Source organism: Nansenia antarctica (genome assembly GCF_963989245.1).
Source record: "Nansenia antarctica genome assembly, chromosome: 17".
Classification (NCBI taxonomy): domain Eukaryota; kingdom Metazoa; phylum Chordata; class Actinopteri; order Argentiniformes; family Microstomatidae; genus Nansenia; species Nansenia antarctica.
In genome coordinates, this window is record NC_137687.1 from 20,817,700 (window position 1) to 20,840,940 (window position 23,241).

The 23,241-nt window shown below is 49.0% G+C and overlaps 1 protein-coding gene across 1 annotated transcript in view; it reads right to left on the bottom strand.

The window, feature by feature from the left end:
- The window catches only part of dnah2 (dynein, axonemal, heavy chain 2), a gene marked incomplete at both ends in the record, with an annotated part of 183,797 nt that overhangs the window by 111,136 nt on the left and 49,420 nt on the right, over window positions 1-23,241 (bottom strand). Inside the window, 9 exons of the mRNA XM_080547388.1 lie at window positions 6,341-6,423; window positions 7,753-7,909; window positions 12,157-12,260; window positions 12,773-12,934; window positions 13,095-13,258; window positions 16,207-16,381; window positions 16,487-16,643; window positions 16,746-16,946; window positions 18,297-18,489. Coding sequence (XP_080403514.1) covers window positions 6,341-6,423; window positions 7,753-7,909; window positions 12,157-12,260; window positions 12,773-12,934; window positions 13,095-13,258; window positions 16,207-16,381; window positions 16,487-16,643; window positions 16,746-16,946; window positions 18,297-18,489 — 1,396 coding nt within the window. The remainder of the gene's footprint in view (window positions 1-6,340; window positions 6,424-7,752; window positions 7,910-12,156; window positions 12,261-12,772; window positions 12,935-13,094; window positions 13,259-16,206; window positions 16,382-16,486; window positions 16,644-16,745; window positions 16,947-18,296; window positions 18,490-23,241) is intronic.

Sequence of the window (23,241 nt, forward strand, 5' to 3'; positions counted from 1 at the left end):
ACTCACTACCTCACTCACTCACTACCTCACTCACTCACTACCTCACTCACTCACTACCTCACTCACTACCTCACTCACTCACTACCTCACTCACTCACTCACTACCTCACTCACTCACAACCTCACTCACTCACTACCTCACTCACTCACTGCATCGCTGTACAGACTCACAACACTACACTGCAGCCACACACACACAGATACAAACACACACACACACAGACACAGACACAGACACAAACACAAACACACACACACACACACACACACACACACACACACACACACACAGGGCCCACTGACACAAAACTCAATACCCACTGACTCACACACGTTCAGATCCAGTCTACATGAAAGGGTTAACACTAGGTGGCAGTGTTGGGCTGTGTGAGCTGCGTTTGGGAGCAAGTCGCACTAAAGACACTAGTAAAGGGTGATCATTTGGAGCAGCTCAACCCAGGTTGAGTTATCATTCTCCAGGTCTTGTGCGGCATTGGAGAGTAAACACTGTAAGCACTAAATCACACAGGAGACTGGACAGAGAGAGAGAGAGAGAAATAGAGAGATGGAGATAGATAGAGAGAGAGAGAGAGAGAGAGAGAGAGAGAGAGAGAGAGAGAGAGAGAGAGAGAGAGAGAGAGAGAGAGAGAGAGAGGGAGGGGAAATAGGCTTCTAATGTAATAACTGCACAACACAGAGAGAGGAACATTGCTACTCACAATAACTACTATCATTAGCTACCAAGTGCATCTGGGAGTGCGCATCGGAGAAGTGTGCGTGCAAAACAGAATGTTCTGTTCTGCGTGTGGCTGTGTGAGTGCCTTTTGAGTGTCGACGATTTTTCATTGTTTGACCGAATGTGTTGGTTCGCTGTAAGACAAGAGTGCATATGAAGGTGCGTATTGTTGTGTTGGGGAAGTGCAGTACACAAAAAATGTTGTTTATGTATGAGTGCGTGGACAGTTGTATGTAGGGGATGTGGAGTGGTACTTGTGCTCTAGTGTTGCGTGTGGGCAAGCATGCAGTGTGTGTGTGTGTGTGTGTGTGTGTGTGTGTGTGTGTGTGTGTGTGTGTCTGTGTGTCTGTGTGCGCATGGCAGCCGGTCTAGGGGCAGTGAGAGATGGATGGGCGAGTCTGTGGGTGGTAATTACAGGTGATTTGTGCTCCACCGTGCACAGCGTGTCTGTTATTACAGCCAGAGCACAGCACAGCGCTGTGGATCCTCAACTCCAGGGCCAATTACAGAACAGGCAGAGTAGAGGATGGGGCCAGGCAAACACACACACACACACACACACACACACACACACACAGACACACTGATATGTCTGCTTCCGCTTTCTTCAAAATGGGGCTACATGACTGGGCCCACTTATAACCACAATTAAGCTCGGGAAAATGATGTCACGGTTGCTATGTACGCACACTGCCGCCATATTGTTTGGTAATTCGCTGTTTGGTAGCAACACATCGTTCAATCTTTACAATAAATAGTTTCTCATAATGGGGGGGAGCCACTGTTGCGTCGTCAACTGCAACAGCCGTTCACATAATCAGCACGGGAAGAAAATAAACAACACTATCATTTTACAGCCTTTTTTATCATCTGCTTTGGTCAACACTGATGGAGACAACATTAGACAAGGGCAGGAGGGGACAGTGCAACGACAGGAGCAGTGGCTGGTACAACATACGGGTAAATAGCCCAGTACACTAAAAGCCTGAATACTATTTGTGATATCCCAATAGCTAGCAATACAATGTAACGTTAATTGCCTGTAAAGAGGAGAGTTTCACTTCAGATTTTTGTGTTTACTCAGAATATTTGCCTTGCCTTGCAATCCGTTGTCACGTTTTGAGAGAAGGACGAGCCTTTGAGGCAATGTAACAGGCTTTGGCATCTTTCTGAAGCTTATCCCAATACAATGCTTTCAATTTTAAGCTATCAGGAAACATGATGTACAGACAATTTGACATGTAAACAGTTGGAGGCGCTATAATGTACGGTTGGGATAGCAAGGAACATGGCGGCCGTATCCCAGTGTCGACATAGCAACCATGACGTGGATTCCCGAGCTTAATTAGGCAGGTCAAACCCGTTTGGAAGATTTCTGCTTTTTTTTAAACGTAGCAGCGGACGGTTTGGAATTTCGATTCCCATTCTCACTGAAATGAATGTATTGTTGATACCATTTATTAAGTCATTTCATCTTCTCCTTTCAAGAGCAATTATTGTTTCCATAATATTATGGCCATTTTAGTGTATTAGTTAATATACACCACTGTTATAATATTTCTTATTGTATTCTGAAAATATCAACAGAAAATATGATTTGCATTACAGAGGCATTAGACCCTGCATGCCGTCTCGCTAGCGAGGCACTGAGTGAGAGGGTTTTGCTAGGCGAAGTCGAGGGCGCATGTCTGATATGATACACATTTTAAAAATGCCCCAAACAGAAAATGTTGACACTCATATAAAATTGGGCTTGTGGGATATTAATTCCGGAGCTGACCATTGAGGTCAAGGTAAAACAACTCTTAATTGTCCCACTTTCACATTTCCACAACCCGGGTGATGATAAGACAGGGGTTGGCTCTTATTTGAGTGATAGTTTGAAAATCCAATTGAAAGTGAGGTCAGGGACTTTTGAGTTGAATAAGGGGTGTGACAAATATTTATCTGGACAATTCTAACAGCGGCTCGAGTGTTGAAAATCAAGTGTTGATTTTTGCACCGACCAAAATCTTATCGATATCGATTGACTTGACATTATTTTTCATGTAATAAATCAGCAAATTGCTAGTTATAAATATGTGTTTATTATTAACTTTTGGTGTGCTTGCTGTTTAAAGCACAACCGTGTATGCTTGTCAACAGATGCTAACAGCATATAGGCTCTTGTTTGTAAGAAGAAAACACTGACGCTTTTCAGCAGCAAGTGTAATGATAACATGAATTAACAGGTAAATGTACACTACTTCACATTACCTGGGATATTTTGAACAGTTTAAAAAGTCCCAACATGGCTATTTTAGCCTGACAGTGGACATAGAACTCCCAACTCATGGAGGATAGTCTAGTGGCCAGGACGTTTGACCACTCTACCACTATTATCCACGCAGGACGAGAAAGAGAGCATAGGCTGAGTGTGTGTGTGTGTCTTAATTAGATCATCCCTGCTATAATCATGAATCATTCCTCCTTTGCCCATACATGTGTTATTGAGAGCCACCATGGTGGAGCTGATATAGTCCCCCTCATACCTTGGCTGGCTCTGAATACAACATATTTGGCCAATTGCTGAATCGCATAAAAGCAGAAAAATAATTTCTAAAAGTGATCTAAGCTTCCATAGGAGGGGGCTGGGAGGGAGATTAAACCTCCCATCACGTGTCCATCCTCCTCCTCGGTTTTTTTCTGGACGTGGTGGTGTTGTGACGAGGAGGCATAAAACCGCACAATGAGCTGCTCGCGTGTGCGTGTGCGTGCGTGTGTGTTGGTGAGGGGGAGGAGGACAGGAGAAGTCCTGACGGAATCTCTCTCCTCCTACAGCAAATCCAAATCCTTGTGTTAACAAGGAAACAGATATGGCAGGCAGAGAAACAGAGACAGAGCCCACACCTCCTCTGCTCAAGAACAACCAGGGATCTGAGGCGCTATAAATAGGAGAGGAGATTGGCATGTGAGGAGAGAGGGACCTCTTTAAGCTCCCTCCTCCTCCTCCCTTCCTCTCTATAGCTCCTCTCTCTCTCTCTCTCTCTCATCCCCCTCTGCCTGCTCTTTCCCTCTTCCCTACCTGTCACTATCTTTCTTTCTATCCTATACTCTTTCCCTCTATATTTCCCAATTTTTTCACCTCACTCCTCTCTCTCTCCATGCCTCACTCCCTGTTTACCCCATCTCACTCTCTCTGTTCTCTCTCTGTTCTGTCTCTCTCCCTCCCTCTCTGTGGTGGTGTGTGTGTGTGTGTGTGTGTGTGTGTGTGTCTGTGTGTGTGTGTGTTAGCGACCTGGCTGCGGCTCACAGGTGGGCAGGAGAAGCTGATGTGACACCTAGAAGCAGGCTGACAGCCCCGAGGAGAGAGCCTCTGCTTTCATCCCTGACACATCTCAACCTCCGCTTTTCACCATCGCCGCATTTAGACAGGAAAACACCCACACACGCGCACACGCACACACACACACACACACACACACACACGCGCACGCACACACACACACACACACACACACACACACACACACACACACACGGTAAAATGAATACCCAAAATGATACTCAATGAAGTACACATACTGTAGAGTGACATCCACACATGCTATAGTGAAACAGTGGGTGTGCATCAGGCTATTCTATAATGACCCCTAGCCTTGGGAAAGTACTTGGTTTGGAAAAACAAAGAGCAGTACTAAACAAACCTAATTTCAAACCTAATAATGAAATCCACTACATAGCCAAAAGTATGTGGACTCAAGTATGGTCTTCTGGGCTGTTTTTCATGGTTTGGGCTAGGCCCAGTAGTTACAGTAAAAGGATATGTTAATGCTACAGCATACAATGAGATCCTAGAGAATTGTATGCTTCTAACTGTGTGGCAACAGTTTGGGGAAGGCCCTTTCCAGTTTCAGCATGACAATGCCCCCAATACACAAAGTGAGGTCCGTAATTACATAGTTTGCCGAGTTTGGTGCAGAAGAACAACATCAGTGCCCCACCTCAGTAATGGCTCATGTGGCTGAATGGGAGCAAATCCCCGCAGCCATGTTCTAAAATCTAGTGGAAAGCCTTCCCAGAAGAGTGGAGGTTGTTATAGCTGCAAAGGGGGACCAACTCCATATTAATGCCCATGGTTTTGGAATGAGATGTTCAGCAAGCACATACGGTGAGATGTGCGCGTGTCCACATACTTTTGGCCATGTAGTGTATCAGTGTCTGACTGCATGCTATCCATGAGTGTTTAACCTACCATTTACACCTAAAACCATGTCTTGAGTTTGTACACATTTTAAGACAAACCTCAAACGCTGTGCCTGTCTAGACATTAAAGGTAATGTGTTTAAGTACATCTCATTCTCCCAGATAGCCTGGATGCCCTGGTGATAAGCTGTTTAAAGTGACATTTTCCTGGAAAGGTTATACAAGAGCCCTATCAGAAACCCTCAAAGCTTTGCATGTGGGTTTTGTGTATAATCCCCTCTTTTCTCCTCACTTCCTCTTACGTTCTTCCTCTTGCTTTTTCTTTCTGCCCCTTATGCCTTGAGGCCACATGACTTAATGCAGAACTGCAGCACACAGACTAATACAACAATGCTATGAAAATTGATAAATATATCTCTACACTGCATTACAACCCTAGGCCTTGTATTCCATCATGGTGAACAATTGCTGCCCCTTCGTTCATTCCAGTCGTAGAGGTGGTGTTGATTTCCATATATAATTTACTAATTTCCATATATATGGATACTATACAACATTACTATATCTGGTGGTGCAAAACACATTCCCTCTCTCAGCCTCACAACTCATCTGGAACCACCAATTACCCCCTGACTGACCGGGAACACATTATGAACAAGTTATGGTCCAATTAGGCAGGGTTAAAAATAATCTAATACATAAATGAGGTAAAGTCAATTAGGACAAGTTGCCAATTTAGGAGCAATGTGTGACTTCAGGGCAGAGCTATAACGAGCTGCTGGATCAGAGGACTCCCACTGACACTGTGTCCTTGTTTACGTCCTGCCTGCTCTGCTAACATGGAACTGCCACCGCCGTTCTGATTCTGAATTAGCCCACAAATGTAATCATCTGGGGCCGGCAGGGCCAGAAGGACCCAGCGGCAGAGCTGCGGTTTGTCTCTACGTATGTGGGATTACGTGCGTGACTGCGTGTTCAGGGAGAGTTGTTTGTCTCTACGTATGTGGGATTACGTGTTCAGGGAGAGTCGTTTGCGTTTCAAGGGTTTTATAGTATAGTAGTGAGGAACGACTGGATTTTGAAGGGACTAAACGCTCACCAAAGCCCTGCTCTTGAGGGGAGTTGGCAGATGACTGATCACGCACGGCTCTCCTTTTCTGTTCCAAAGAAGCCAAACCACGTTGGACCACACAAACTGATCTAGAAGCAGCAACCTGGTATCTGATGTTACTGGTGTGGAACGCTACCAACCGCATATTATTTTGGTATCAGCTAGAGCCGGGGGCTTTCTGGAGAGGCAGATCACCTGATTTCAATCTTTGTCACCGGTGACCTGCTCTTCTCTGACCCTGACCTCTGATCTGTGTGACCTCTGACCCCTCTCTCCCTACGCCCCCAGGGGTTCCCAGGCCCACTCACCTCAGCCTGTGGTGACCCTTGTCTTTGTAAGGTGCGATGTCCAGGGATGTTTCCTCCCATGTCTTGGCTATGCCCTCCAGGCCCTGGAATATCAAAGTTGAATGTTAATGTTAACAGACGGAACAGATTTCTAATGCAAATGCTGAGGGGGGAGAATATATAGCCAACAGGCAGCCACAGTCACTTTTATGATGATTTCAGGCAGCTGTTAAGACAGGAAACCATTGATCTTGACACCTACAGCGCTGCGCTTGCACACACATCACAGAGCACAACCTTCTAGAAGTAAGCATGATGATAAAGGCATGCGCTGGTGTCTCTACTCTCCTTTTTCTCATTTCTTCTCCTTCTTTCTTTCTTTCTTTCTTTCCTTTCAATTTTTTTTTTACCTCTCCACCATGACTTCTCAATGAACCATGTTTGGGATTCGGGGGGCCTTGGAGGGGGCAAGGGGGGGAGGCTCTTTCAAACACCTCCATTCCCTGGTCACTGCTATTCACACACTAAATCTTGTGTTGATGTAACCTTTGTGAGTGCGGTGTAACATGTCTGGGAATTTGGGGGGTGGGGGGCCGAAGGTGCTGGGGCAAGAGAGAGAGAGAGAGAGAGAGAGAGAGAGAGAGAGAGAGAGAGAGAGAGAGAGAGAGAGAGAGAGAGAGAGAGAGAGAGAGAGACAGAGTGAGAGAGGAGAGAGAGAGAGAGCGTCTTAGAGAGGCTTTGACACATGCTGACACGCAGACAGGGCCGCTCCTCTGGGCGCTGGTGTTGCTGCTGCCCCCGGGACGAGGACCAGACGGGACGCCAGGCAGGCAGGCGGGACTCCCGGCCCCAACCCCAACCTCAGCCCCGATCTGGAGGAAATTAAGCCCCGTCTCCATTTCCCAATGCCTGCCAGAGCACAGCTTCAGCTAAAGGCCCAGGGGGAGGGGGAGGGGGGGCCCAGGGGAGGGGGGCCAGGGAGAGGGGGGGGGAGGGGCGGGGGGTGATGAGCTGCAGCCAGCGGCTACAACCGCCATAGCTACTTAACCCCTTACGCTTTCCAGAGAACGCCGGACCTGAGTCATTACCCCATATGTACCTGGAGTCATTACCCCATATGGACCCGGCACCTGTGTTCCATTCATCATCACAGCACTAACCCCACGCTTTGATACACTGTAATCACAGATGGTACTGGTATTGAAGAGCATTAACCTTCCTGAAGGTTTCAGGGCTGGTGAGTGAACACTTGACTATTCTGAAAGGGCTATCCACTCTGACCTTTCAACTCTCTAACTGACGCAAAGAGCTCCAATGACTGACTCCAGACCCAGATGAATAGTTGGCGGTGGAAAAAGACAGTAGTGATGAGTAATGGCCCTTGTATGGGAGAAAGGGAGAGGATATAGGCAAGCAGGGAGAGGGCCACTGACCTGCTCAATGGACAGCTCTTTGCTGGCAGCCCCGGAGATCTCACAGATCTTTTCGGCATGCTGGTCCAGCCCCAGGGCCACGATCTTCTCCAGGGTAAACTCAGCGCTGCTGTGGTCAAACGAACGCTGCACCTCATGTCTGATCTGCTCCCAGTGCCTGGCAACAACAACAGCAAGAACAGACACACAGGCAAGACGCCAGGTCAGACAGGCAAACACACGGCAAGGATTAGCGGTGCGGAGGAGGGGGGGGGGGGGGGGGGGGGGGGGGTGGAGAGAGAGGAGGGGCGGAGAGAGGAAAGCAAAGTAAGAGGTCTAACAATGTATGGTGTGTGATGTGACTATCTTGCCCTTCTTTTGAGGCTAAGCTAAAGGCAGGTTTCCTCTCTGCACGAATACTGAAATGAACTAACTAACTATTCTATTCTATTCTACTGCACTCTATTCCATTCTATTTCCTCTGTATTCTCTCTACTCTAAGAGAGTCTATCAATTGTGGAGATCCAAATGGCTGCGGTGGCTGGACGTGAGAGGTGGAGTGTCGTCACCTCTGAGTGGATCAATAACACACTGACTCAGACTCGCCTCGATTGACACCTGGAAAGGATGGGAAGATGGAAGGATGAAAGGATGAGAGGAGGAGAGGAGGAGGAGGAGAATGGGGAATCTGTGCCAGCAGTCACCCTCGGGTGATATATCTGCCATTTAATCACAGTAACATTCCTCTCACTGGGGAAACCCCTTAGAGACCCAGGTACCTCAGCGACACTTGGCTTTAACCACAACACTGCCTGTTAACTACAGACTAAGCCCCCGCCATCACGCAGCGTCTCCACGCCCCGCACGCCGTGTCGAACTGCACTCGCCGGGACCACAGAGTCGAAAGAAAAATGTGTTTTCTCTGTCTTTCCACACTTTTTTTTCTCTCCCTTGTACGCTATAACTTCAGACGTAATCCTCTGTTTATTTGAAACGAACTCCCTGAGTGCAGGCAGCTCAGGAAGGATCTTTCATGAGGTTACATCACTGCAGATTAGCCTAATGTTATCACAGGATCTCTGCTGTCTTTGGGTTCTCGTCAAAACAAGTGTGATTGAGCTGGATGGCCCGTTGTTTTGAGAACGCCAGGTCCAATCTGGGGGAACTGACAAAATGGCGACTGGACAGGGCGACGCTGACCAAGTGAAAACTGCAGAAAGTAGGCTAATGATAAAAAAAGAAATTGGGGGGGGGGGGGGGGGGGGGGGGGGGGGCGGCGTGGAGCAAAGGTTTACATTCCTCCTGGAGGGACTGGCGCCAGACCCTTGGCTCTTCCCAGTGTGAGGACGGAACTGGGGAAGGCCTGGGGAGGAACTGGGAGTCCACAGGGACGTAGTCATAGACACAGGGTTCTGATGAGCCATGGAAATTATATATGAGGAAGACCTTGGAGCATTCTGTACAGTACTAGTAGAGGAATTGACATTCTAGTCATTTAGCAGATTTAGCCCTCATCTTAGCTGCATTAGTTTCTTCATTACGGTGCCAAGTATTGTAAAGAGGAAGCATTTTGTTTTAAATGGTTTTCACCGTTTAGAAATGACAGCCCATTGTATACATACATACAGTAAAACCTGTAATATGTACTATTACAGGACAGCAAAAGTAGCGGTATGTGGTTTGACAGGTGTGTTCTTTCACATCATTTGTGCAGGAATAAGAGAGCTGTCAATGTCTAGCATTGATTCTAGGCTTCGCATTTGCCTTTGGTGTCTGTCAACATGAGGACCAAAGACGTCAGTGAAAGTCAAGGAAGCCATTATGAGGTTGAAATATCAGAAAAATCCATCCAAAACATAGTCAAACCCTTAGACTTACCTAAATCAACAGTTTGTAACCTCATTAAAAAAGAAGGAAAGCTCAGCATTCACAAACAAGCTGGTAAGCCTAGGAAGACTTCTATGACCGAATAATGCTCACAATAATGAATAAAAAACTAATTGATGATGTAACTGCTGATAGCAGCAGCAGAATGCATTCTGAAGTGTACAGAAACATCTTGTCTGCTTAACAAGCAAACGCCTCCAAACTCATCAGATGGCGCTTCATCATACAGTAAGTCAATGAGCCAATACATACTGCCATAGGCAGTTCTTCAGCTCTTGACTTGCCAAGTCAATCTTCTGATTTAAATCCAATTGAACATGCATTCATTTCCTGATGATAACATTTTAAGCCAAAACACATCAAAACAAAGAACAACTGAAGACGGCTGCAGTACAGGCCTGGCAGATCATCATCAGAGAATACACCCAGTGTCTGGTGGGGTCACACACTTCAGGCAATTATTGCATGCAAGTATTGTCAACCAAATACTAAATATGAGGACTTTATTTGGACATTCCAGTTGAAGTTTACATACACTTGATGTCATGTTTTAACCACTCCACAGATTTCATGTGAACAAACTCTAGTTTTCAAGTCGGTTAGGACATCTACTTTGTGCATGACACATTTTTCCAACAATTGTTTATAGACAGATAATTTCACTTATAATTCACTATATCACAATTCCAGTGGGACAGAAGTTTACATACACTAAGTTGGCTGTGCCTTTAAACAGCTTGGAAAATTCCTAAAAAGTTAGTGATGCGCCGAAAGTGCCACCAAAATTATTCGGCAATAGCAAAAAAACATGTGTGAAAAGACTGAATGTTTACCGAATACGAGATTTTTGGGGGGTGACGCAATCAAACAGTGCAAGCAACCCATCCTGTTCCCAAATGATGTGGATATATTGAAGCAACATCTCAAGATGAAAGAAATAGAAGCTGAAAAAAACTATTCTCTCTAGTCTCTACTATTATTCTAGTGATTAAATGTAAGGAATTGTGAAAAACTGAGTTTAAATATATTTGGCTAAGGTGTAAACTTCCGACTTCAATCATTCATTCGTTTTTTCCAATATTGTAGAACTTTCTAACTGGTGAGCTGAGAATCTTTACTTGACCCCATAGTAATTGCTTGATTTCCAAACTGTTGGAGTATAGAGCTAAAACAAGACAAAATGCTTCCTCTTTCCAATAGCACATGTTACATTTTTTTTAATCTAAGAGTATTTTTGTTATGAATAAAGTAAAGAATGTGCTAGAGTATGAGGCAATGAGAACACTACTGTTCACTTATCTCACCATATCTTAGTTACTGTGTCGAAGTGAGGTGGAATACGTATGAGACTAATATAAAACCATTATATATTCTACAGAAGAGAGCTATAAGAATCACACATAAAGTACATTTTCGAGAACACACAAACAGATTATTTATTAAGTCTAGAATATTTAAATTTGATGACTTGGTTAAGTTTCAAACATTATTAGTTATGTTTAGGGCAAGAGGTAAAATACTGCCAGAAAAACTACAAAACCTTTTTCATTTAGAAAGTGAGTCCAGTAGGAGATGTCATTGTAAACATCAGTTTGCAGAACGACACTTAAAAGAGATGGATATCAGTCGCAGGTGTAAGATTGTGGAATTCTCTCCATAGCGATCTTAAGGGATGTAGTAATATTTGTCAATTCCAAAAAATATACAAAAATAAGAAATGTTGTGATTATCAATATGAAGAAAAATAATACTAAGTGAGATCTTTTTCTTTCTTTCTTTTTTTTCTTTCCTTTTTTTTCTTGTTCATTTGCTCATTGTTTGTTTCTTTGTTGGTCTTGGTAGGTTTCATTGTTAATTTTTGTAATATATAAATTATTTTGTGCAAATTCTGGTTGTGCGCCGACCATCAAGTGTAATTTTTGTTGATGATGAATAGGGGGCAGGTAATTATAAGATTTTTCTTCTTCCTGCTCCTTTTTTGCCCATGGGGAAATTAATTAATTGTATAGGACACATATGTGTATGACATGTATGACAATCTCATGTGCAAAAATAAATAAATGAAATGAAAATACATCTGGAGAACACTGCATATCTGTGCAGAGACTAGTAAGAGGTTCTTCTATAGAGTGTTTATCATTACCACTAAGAGAAGTGAGCAGGACCTTTTACTCTCCTTCATTGCATTAGTTAGGGGGTGTCTGTACTGGATTTTCACTTGAGGAATAACTGTTTATTGAATTTGAGAGGGATTTCTCCAGTGGGTGAGGACTGTGACCCTCCCCTCCTGTACCTGTCTCTCATAGCAGGACCCCTCCCCTCCTGTACCTGTCTCTCATAGCAGGACCCCTCCCCTCCTGTACCTGTCTCTCATAGCAGGACCCCTCCCCTCCTGTACCTGTCTCTCATAGCAGGACCCCTCCCCTCCTGTACCTGTCTCTCATAGCAGGACCCCTCCCCTCCTGTACCTGTCTCTCATAGCAGGACCCCTCCCCTCCTGTACCTGTCTCTCATAGCAGGACCCCTCCCCTCCTGTACCTGTCTCTCATAGCAGGGTTCCTCAGGTCTGAGATGAGAGGGAGGGTCCTCTTGAACTGGTCTATCCTGTTCTTGGAGAAGTTTACAATCTCCCACTGCTTATCCTGCAGTGAAATAAAACAAATTGTGCAGCAATGCACAACAATGTACATTATTAATTCAACAAGAAGGTTATATTTGTATGACATAAATCTACTAGATAATATGTGACAGGGTCTGGTGAAAGGGGGAACAAGTCGGCAACCAATCAAAATGGTATGACTTTTATTTTGAAACACGGAAATACATTTCAACTGCAACGCAATGGATTCGGTGAGTAATCCCCCACTGCTACCTAGTTAACTATAACACTACTTTACATTGTTAGCAGGCTCACACAACAAGCTGTGTTAGTTGACTAGCGAGTGTGTCTTTGATTTTCAACAACACTGAAATGTATTCACATTTTTCAAAATGAAAGTCCGAACACGGCTGCCGACGTATGGTATGGGCACCTGCTATTAATGTAAGGATTAAGGTGGGTCCATGTAGTAGCAGACGGCGGCTCAGGAGAGTACTATGCAGAGTGATTTGACAGTAACAGTTCAAGTGTACACGCAGGCAGCACTGGACCAACCTTCAGCTCTCTGCTGAGCTTGTGGAGTTTCTTGAACATGGCTTGAGCTGTGTTCTCCATGCTCTCTGTCTGCAGGGAGACAAACTGACCGTCCTTCCACTCGTCCCAGTGAGCGTCCCACTGCTGGGTGACCTCCCACACCTGCTGCAGGTAGTCCAGGTCCTGCAGCACACACAGCACTGCCTTACAACTGATACTGGGACTTTTTAAACCACAATGTTAGACTATCACTGGAGATATCCATCCATTGATAAGAGACTCATGCCTGGCCTCTCTGGTCAGCACTACATAATGAGATTCTAAGTCTATGGCAGAGACAGACCTTCTCTAAGGTCTGGATGTCCTTGGAGGAGGGCTGTTCTATTTTAAAGATGCCCAGGCCGTGGCGGATGGTGCCCTCCTCCTCCTTCAGGGTGTCCAGCTGAGCTCTCAGGACTGAGACCTGCTCCAGGGCTGACTCACACGTCACCAGACTGCCAAAGGGACCTACAAACACAAACACAAACATGCACACGCACACACATGTGAACACACACGCACACACATGTGAACACACACGCACACACACACACACACACGCACACGCACACGCACGCACGCACACACACACACACACACACACACACACACACAAAGATAAAGAGAAACACATGCAAACATTAAGCAGAGCTGCTCATTGAACTGCAGCAATGTGACAATGTGTAAAATGTAACAATCCTGACATGTTTTCACGGTGGAGAGGCGCTGTGATTGCAGCAGCGATGGTAATCTTTGATGTTTAACTCCACGGCGTGGGGAAGAGGAAGTGTTTCTCCCTCTGTGTGATTAATGTTGTTTTACAGCTCGACTGGAGAGGTCAGTGTGTCACCCCCCTGAGGGAGGGCGAGGGGAGGGAAGGTGAGGAGTTGGAACAGGGGGGGAAAGTAAAGAGCAGGAGTGGGGGAGACAGGGAGGGGAGGTGTGAGACACTTTGTTGCACTGAGAGTGGGAGAGAAGAGGGCTGGACCCAGGTCCCACTTGGCCTTGCCAGAACCCCACTCTGCCTGCGGACTCCCACGGCCCACTCTGTCGCGCGACAGCTTTGCTTTACGAGATATTTGATCTTCAGAGCCGGGCCGATGAGGTCCCCAGCCAAGCCCGGCCTGCTCCCAGGCTCTGGCGGGACACAGCTCCACCAAGCTCTTCTCTGCTTTCAATTAGCCCCATGACCGGCCCAGGCTTTCCTGCGCTTCTTGTTCATCCCATGTTAGTGTGACAGGAGTTCTAATGAGGGAATAACAGCTTCATCCTAAAGAGGACCCTGGCTGGAGATCTCTCTGTTTCATACCACTAGTGTACACTCTATCAGAGGGAGAGTTTGGTGGACTTGATTAATACAGACTGAGAGGTATGTTTGATTAGATTGTCTCTATATTAAACCATCTGCTATTTATTTATTTTTACCTGTGTGGCCTTCACAGAAAGTGCGATGTGTCTGACCCAGATGACTGGGTTATTACTGCGTGTGAAGACCTCTCCTCGAATAGGAATGTCTTTCAGCGAGCTGTCAGAGTCAGCCAGTGTTACCTCAACATGACAAACATTCCTAATGTATTCCGAAGAACATTCCACCTGCCGTGCCAGAGAGAACTTTCAAGGAGTTGGAACCAGCGTGTCAAGAATGTACAAAGAGACAGGAGGGCGACTTCATGGGACGAGTTGTCGCAACTCTGTTCACAGCGAGGGAAGGAGAAGCCCCGGGATGAAACCGTAGACACTTTGGATTCAGACGTGGTGGGACTGAGAGTGTGAGAGCCAGCAGGAGGAAAGAAGGGAGTCTAACTCTGTCATGACGAATAAACAACAGACATCACACGTCTCTCTCAACGTTCACATGACAGACAAGAGAGGAGAGGAGGGAGGAGGGCGGGAGGGAGCGAGGGAACGGAGCAAAAGGATGAGATAGGTGTGTCCTCTTTGATAGTGATAGAGTTTCGGCACGGTGTGTCTTTGTTTGGAATCGTTAGTTGACGTGTGTGTGGCGCGGGTGGTGGGGGATGGGGGGGAGGGTAGTGGTGTGGTGTGGGGGGAATAGCAGCGATTTCAATCTCATTTTTAATGGAAAACCGAAAATAACAGAACAAACACGAGAGGAAGGGGAACAGCGTCAGAATGTATGATGAGAAAGGAGTAAACATTTGGGCAAAGGAGAGGAAGGACAGGGAGAAGGGGATGGTGTGTGGGGGGGGGAGAAGACAAGCAGCCTGTAAAGGCTCCCCGCCACTCGTAGCCATCACTTGTGCTGTGGAGCAGTTGAAGTTACGCAGCTACGGGATTCATCACGGCCAGGGGCTGGATAAGAGCAAGGTAATTGGTTCTGATGCCTCTCTGATGTACACGTCTTTATGTACACGAAGGAAGACAAGACACAGGGAGAGAGAGCGATGATGAGAGGGTGCGAAATAGAGAGAGAGAGAAAGAGAGAGCTAAACACACAGATGAAGTGGGTGGGAGAGAGAGGAGAGAGATAATGAGGATGGGAGAGAGAGAGAGAGAGAGACATATAAAAAGAGAGACGAGATAAAGAAAGAGCAAGTGAGAGACAAGAGAGAGAGAGAGAGAGAGAGAGAGAAAAGAGAAGGAACAGCGTATAGCCGGCTGATGTCTCCCACGGGAGGGGCCCACCCACAGACTGGGGCTAAAGCTGTGCAGCATATCAGACATGTAGATAGATGCACCGCCAATGAGTTATCCATCTCTCAGTGAGGGAAGGCGGGAGGGAGGGAGGGAGGGAGGGGGGGGGGGCATGTCATGGACCAGCTGTGAACCTCATTGTCAACCTAGACAACCCCCCACGTACGCTAGCTATCCCTATGGTGCTACTGACACTACCTCTTACGCTCGACACGATCCCGAACCCGTACGTGCGCCTGGAACACGGAACACAGCGCTGTTGTTGCTGCCTAGCCGTGACAGAGCTGATTCAACTGATCCACAGCGTGATGAGTCATTGATGAGTTGAATCAGGTGTGTTTGTGCAGAGCCAGATCTAAGGCTGCACCACTCAATAGGACTCAAACGGGCCTGTTCGCTCCAATCAACCGGGGCTCAAATCAATGGGCTTTGAGAGACTAGCCGGCCGCTAGTATGTCTCGGCACCACACTGGCACGCACACGCGGTCTAAAAGCAGGCGGGTGTGTGCGTCTCCAGGACTAGGACTGAACAACGCCGGTAGGGTGAGGCAGGGCTGCAGCACGGCCTTTAATTGGATGTCCTCTCTGTGGCTCAGTTGGTCAAGCTTGAAAGCGCTGAAAACACTTAGGTTGTGGGTTCGATTCACGCCGGGACCGTATATACTGAAACGTGTCACGCCCTCACAATGTAAGTCGCTTTGGCTATAAAAGTGGCAGCTCATTGATATACAGTTACTATCTAATGTGACCCCATAGGTGACCTGAGCTCTTGAAGTCCTGCACGGTGGTCTGCATCTTCTTCTTGAACTCCTCGGAGGAGAAGATCAAGCTGCTCTTGAATTTGTCCTTGTGTTTCTTCAGCATGACGTCGCTGTCGATCACCACCTGTTGGAACCACACCCACTCCCCGTTCAGGGCCTCCAGCGTGTCCCGGACCTGCAGAGAGGCAGAGAGGAGCTGGTGTTACAGCACTGTGTGTGGGGGTTTGTGGGTGTATGGGTGTATTGGGTGTGCGTGCGTGCGTGCGTGTGTATTACTCACAACATGGTCCACAGTGACCTCGTACTTCTCCAGGATGGCAAACTGCTCGTGGATGGGGGGGATCTGACTCTCCGTCTTGCTCAGGTCTCCCTGCAGAGTCTCCAGTAACACCAGACTCTCACCCAGCTCCACCAGGGTCTGAGGGGGCTGGTTTAGCCTGGACATCACAGTACAGAATCGCATTTGGACTCACTCATGATACAGACACACCATGGAGCTTTGAACGAACACACACACACACACACACACAGACACACACCTGCGAGCGTTGTCCTGCAGGAAGCCGTGCAGCTCTCGGAGGCGCGTGCTGGCCATGAGGCTGAGCAGCTGGGTGAACTTGTCCTGCCACTCGTTGCAGTGCTGCACCAGGGAGAACTTGAGAGGAGCGCAGTCCAGCAGAACAAACTGCACACTCAGCATCGTCTCCTCCTTCTGCACGTTGTTGGCCACCTCTGTGTATCTGCAGAGAGAGAGAGAGAGAGAGAGAGAGAGAGAGAGATGTGACCATGTGTACAACAATCGGGCAAAGGAGACAGAACTGCACAATACACAGCAAAATGGGGAGGCTACTTGGGATATATTGCTAATCGGTAGTAAGACTGAAGTTAACAAACTGGATGAGTGATGAATGTAAGAGGTGATCTATGGGTGCTTTTTTTTTTATTATTATATTTTGTCCTTTTCTCTATATTATTTTTTGTTTGGTGAGAGCAAGAGTTATTCTGTGATATTGTTATCATTTTATATAAAAGTTGTATGAGTCGAGAAATGTGTTGACCGAATGTGACAATATGAAAAATTCAATCAAATACTGATTATAAAAAAAAGAACAATCGGGCAAAGGAGAAGACAAAACAATACAGGAAGGACTGATAGGCGTCCGTCCCATAACAGCAGAAGTAGCGTACGATACAGCGAAAGTCAAATGCGATCCTAAATTAATTTGTGGGATGATCTGAAATCCAATTAAAAAACATCAAACGGTGGCATGGCTGACAGTCGGCTATCGACGAGGAGCAGCTAAAGTGCTGAGATAGAGCAGGGTGGGCACACACACGCTAGTGTTGACACTCCAATGATTTACACACGGTACACACTCATCTCCGACAAGATCCATAAGACAATAAAGCCTGACCCTCTGCTGCCGCAGACATGTTTGTTTATGCACTATGGATCTGACTGGATCTATATGTTTAACAGAGGTCACCAGGACAGGGCTGGTTGGGTTGGAGGCCTTCGTCCACTGTCCGTCCGTCCCTCCCTCCCTCATCCCTCCCTCATCCATCCCTCCCTCATCCATCCCTCCCTCCCTCCCTCCCTCATCCCTCCCCCCGCATTCCCTCCTCCACCCATTCCATCCTCTCCTTCAACCTAACCCGGCCTTCGTCCCCTGTCCGTCCCTCTCTCCCTCCCTCATCCCTCCCTCCCTCCCTCCTTCATCCCTCCCTCCCTCCCTCCTTCATCCATCCCTCCCTCCCTCATCCCTCCCCCCGCATTCCCTCCTCTCCTTCAACCTAACCCAGCCTTCGTCCCCTGTCCATCCCTCCCTCTCTCATCCATCCCTCCCTCCCTCATCCCTCCCCCCGCATTCCCTCCTCCACCCATTCCGTCCTCTCCTTCGTCCCCTGTCCATCCCTCCCTCCCTCATCCCTCCCTCCCTCATCCCTCCCCCCGTATTCCCTTCCTCCACCCATTCCATCCTCTCCTTCAACCTAACCCGGCCCAATCCTCCTCTCTCCTTCCCGTTCATTCTCTCCATCCATGTTGAGAGAGAGAGAGAGAGGGGGGGCGGGGGAAGGCAGAGGCAGACCTGGCGATGTCAGCATCAAAGGAGGACAGAGGGGGGTTGAGGCTCTGGTAGCGGCAGATGAAGGGGCCCTTGTTGATCTCCCAGATCTTCCTGTGCTTGTCCCAGGTCTTCAGGTAGGCCTGCAGGTGACCTGCGTTAGCCGTCATCCCCGCAGCCACCGCCACCTGGATCTTCCCGATCTCCTCGTCCTGTTCTGGAGGACAGAGAGAAGGAACACCCAGGGAGTCATATGCAGGCATGGAGCTAACAACGCTAATGTTGTGGGTTCGATTCCCACAGGGACCATATATACTGGAAGCTTTATGGACTCACTGCAATGTAAGTCGCTTTGGATAAAAGCGTCAGCTAAATGGCATATACAGTATATATATGAAAAAAAAGTTCAGAAATGTTATTTCGGTCGATTATTCCTCCCCTTTAATAATACCAATTGGTATTGTATTTTTTATTGCTGGAAAGCCTGATTAGTCACCTTTACAACGAGGTACAACTTGTAAGGATCATGCATTCGTGGAAGGAGCAACACAGCTAAACGTGTTACGGCTGGGCCGTCACACACGCCCTCCCCCGCCCCCACAGCTCGAGCACCCGCCCCCACAACTCGAGCACAGCGTGCTCTCCGCCGCAGGTGAAACTCGTTCCCGGTGATTGGAGGGTTATCCAGCCACAGTCAAACCAACACACCTGTCTCCACTCCCAATTAACCCTCTGGCTACATCTACCCTGGACTCCCTTCATTCATCGTCAGTTCTTCCCTAAGAATGACCTGGCAAGTATCCTCTGTGATTAGTTATGAACTTTGCTCTTGTGCCTATTCTTGTGATTCGTTGATATCTTATGTACTGGCCTACCGTGGAGACTTACCCTGCTTTCCTGTTCCTCCACAGCCCATGCCAACCACTACCGCCATCCCGCCAGGTTGAAACCCCCAGCCCGCCAGGCTGAAACCTCCGGACTCATCATCTGTGTTTCCACCCACCTGCACTGTAAATAAATACCCTACGGGGCTAACACTGTATTCTGCCTCCGGTGTCGTGTCCTTGAGCTCCCTCGCCCCCGTGTCACAACAGAAGAACTGACCATGCAATTGGGCTCAGACGACACGAAGGACCGGGCACCATCTCCCACCCCTGGATCCGGCCCGACGGCTATCCAGATCCTCGCTGAACACACTCACCTCCTCCAGGCGGCCGCTACAGCGTGCCAGGCCCTGAACACTCGCATGACAACCCAGGAGGCTAACCAGGAGCACCGCGCCACCCAGATGCAGCACCTCATCTCTACGACCCAAGCGCTTACAGCACAGGTGGCCGCGCTCGCAGCCTTTGCCCCCCCCCCTGCTCTCCCTGACCCTGCCCAGCTACCGGCACCACCTACTGGACAGCCACGGGAGCCCCACCTAGCCAGCCCCCGCCCCTTCGACGGAGCCTTCGCCCAGTTCCGAGGCTTCATCCTCCAGTGCGAGTTGGTGTTCTCGCATCAGCCCAGCCAGTTCTGGTCGCCGGCAGCCCGGGTGGCGTTCAATCACCAACCTCACCACCGGCGACGCCCTGAATTGGGTCCAGGCCACGCCTACTCTACCGAGTTTCGCACCCTGGCAGCCGGAAGCGGATGGAATGACAGGGCACTGCGATCTGCTTTCCGCCAGGGGCTGAGTGAGGCCATCAAGGACGAGCTCGTCCGGGACAGACCCGCCACCCTGGACGAACTAGTGGCCCTAGCCATCGACGTTGACGAGCGCTCCCGGGAGCGTCGGAGAGAGAGAGGGCGCTACCAGACCAGCTCGCCACGCCCCCAGGACCCTATCGTCACAGCCAACCCCTCCTCCGCACGGGAGTCGACCTACACCCCATGCACTGGCGAGGAGCCGATGCAGCTTGGTCGAGCCCGCCTCACCACGGCGGAGAAGGAGAGGAGAAGGGCCCAGGGCCTGTGCCTCTACTGTGGAGAGAAGGGACACCTCCGTGACACCTGCCCGTCCCTATCAAAAGGGCAGGCTCACCCGAAGGGGGAATCCGGGTGAGCCGTGTCTCTCAATCCCCACCTACCACCAGCCCAGCCAGGTTCTCTGTCACCCTCTCCTGGCAGGGGCAGAACCTCACGGTCGAGGCCATTATTGACTCGGGAGCAGACGAGAACTTTATGGACGCCCAGCTGGCCCGCTCAGCTGCCGTTCCCCTCGTTGCCCTCGAGACCCCCCTCTCCGTCTCAGCCCTAGACGGACACAGCCTGGGGCCTCTCACCCACCGCTCTACACCCCTCTCCTTGACCGTCTCTGGGAACCATGTGGAGGAGATCCGGTTTTACATCCTCAAGACCCCCCAGTCCCCGCTCATCCTGGGACGACCGTGGCTCGAGCTCCACATTCCCCATGTCAGCTATGGTGAGGGACGTATCCTGAGCTGGAGTACCGCATGCTACGCCCGGTGCCTCCGTGCCGCCCATACCCCCACATCGCCTCTGCGACCGCCTCCGGCTCCCCCTGACCTCTCCTCCATCCCAGAGGTCTACCACGACCTCGGAGAGGCCTTCAGCAAGGAGCGTGCTCGCACCCTGCTGCCTCACCGGCCCTATGACTGTGCCGTCGAGCTCCGCCCTGGCAACAAACTTCCGGTCAGTCGCCTCTACAACCTTGCCCCCCCGGAGAAGGCAGCCATGGACACCTACATCTCCGACTGCCTGGCTGAGGGGCTCATCCGTCCATCACACTCCCCGGTGGCAGCGGGGTTTTTCTTTGTTAAGAAGAAGGATGGAACCCTCAGGCCATGCATTGACTACCGTGAGCTCAATGCCATCACCGTCCGGAACACCTATCCTCTCCCCCTCATGAGCTCCAACTTTGAGCCCCTCCTTGGGGCCACCATCTTCACTAAGCTGGACCTCCGGAACGCCTACCATCTGGTCCGGATTCGTGAGGGTGACGAGTGGAAGACGGCGTTCAAGACCCCCCGTGGCCACTATGAGTACCTTGTCATGCCCTTTGGTCTCACTAACGCCCCCTCCGTCTTTCAGGCCCTCATGAACGACGTCCTCAGGGACATGCTGGACATCTTTGTCGTCCTCTACCTGGATGACATCCTAGTATTCTCCAGGAACCCTGAGGAGCATGTCCAACATGTCCGCCTAGTCCTCCAGCGCCTACTGGAGAATCGCCTTTTTATTAAGGCTGAGAAGTGCTCGTTCCACACTCACTCTGTGGAATTCCTGGGGCTCATCGTGGAGGGTGGGTTGACTCGCCCTGACCCCAAGAAGACTCGGGCCGTCGTCGAGTGGGGCCAACCTACCACCCGGAAACAGCTGCAGTCATTCCTCGGCTTTGCCAACTTCTACCGGCGATTCATCCGGGACTTCAGCCGGGTAGCCGCCCCCCTCACTGCCCTCACCTCCCCCCTGCGCCAGTTCACGTGGACACCAGCAGCCAGCGCTGCCTTCAGTGACCTGAAGAGGCTCTTCACCTCGGCGCCGGTCCTAATCAACCCAGACCCCTCTAGGCCCTTCATTGTGGAAGTGGACGCCTCAGACACGGGCGTCGGTGGCGTGCTCTCTCAACGATCGGAGGACCAGACCGTGCACCCCTGCGCCTTCTACTCCCGCCGTTATACCTCCGCCGAGGCCAACTACGACATCGGGAACCGCGAGCTGCTGGCGGTGGTGGAGGCGTTCCACGAGTGGCGGCACTGGCTGGAGGGCGCAGAGCACCCCTTCACCGTCTGGTCGGACCACAAGAACCTAACCTACATCAAGTCGGCCAGGCGGTTGAACTCCCGTCAGGCACGCTGGGCCCTGTTCCTCGGGCGGTTTAACTTCCACCTCACGTTCCGTCCGGGCTCCCTGAACGCCAAGGCTGACTCCCTTTCTCGGCTCCATGCCGCAGAGGAGGAACCCACCACTGCTCTGAAGTTCAAAAATGCAAATCAAAATTAGTGAAACACTTAAACGAAGATCACAAAACCCACTTTGAGAAAATTAAAAAACAATGCAACAAACTATGCAATCAGGTAATTACCATGACCAAATCTGCTAAGAAAGAATACCTCGATAACAAAATCGAAGAAAACTTAAACAAACCACGTGACCTTTGGAAGCTACTTAATAGCCAACTAGGTTGCAGTCAAAAACTCAAAACCAGGTCTACAAACATCAGCATCAAATCTGGTGATTCTCTCCTTACAGACAAGCTGGATGTGGCTAAGTGCTTAAACACTTTCTTTACAACCATAGCCACTAAATTAGTTAACAATCTACCACCCCACTCAGGGCGTTATGGTGTAGAGCACATCCGTGAGTTCTACAATAAACTGGGTGTACGCAATGATGATTTTAAACTCTCCATGGTGTCAAACGATGAGGTGTTTAAAAAGCTAGGCGCTCTACACTCAGAAAAGGCCACGGGCCATGACAATATTCCAGCCAGATTTCTAAAAGACTCAGCTGCCTCCATTACCCCAATCATCACCCACATAATAAACCTCTCCATCAAACAGGGACACGTCCCCCTTGACTTTAAAATAGCAAGGGTAACCCCACTGTATAAAAAAGGAAGCAAATTAGACCCAGGCAACTACCGACCTGTTTCTATTCTTAATTCCATCTCGAAACTTATGGAAAAAATAGTTTATGAACAGGTCGATAGGTACCTTACCGAAAAAAAGCTGATGTATGAATTTCAATCAGGATTCAGAACATCCCATTCCACTGACACATGCCTTCTCTATTTGAACGACCACATCAACCATGAGGTGGACTCGGGCAAGTACTGCGGCATGGTCATGCTGGACCTCCAGAAGGCCTTCGACACAGTAGATCACCACATATTGTTAGATAAACTGAAAGCAATAGGGTTCGATAGAACATCGGTGAGCTGGATGCAATCCTACTTAGAGGGGAGGGAACAGGTGGTTAGTGTGAACGGAACACTGTCCCCCCCCCTCCCAGTGACCTGCGG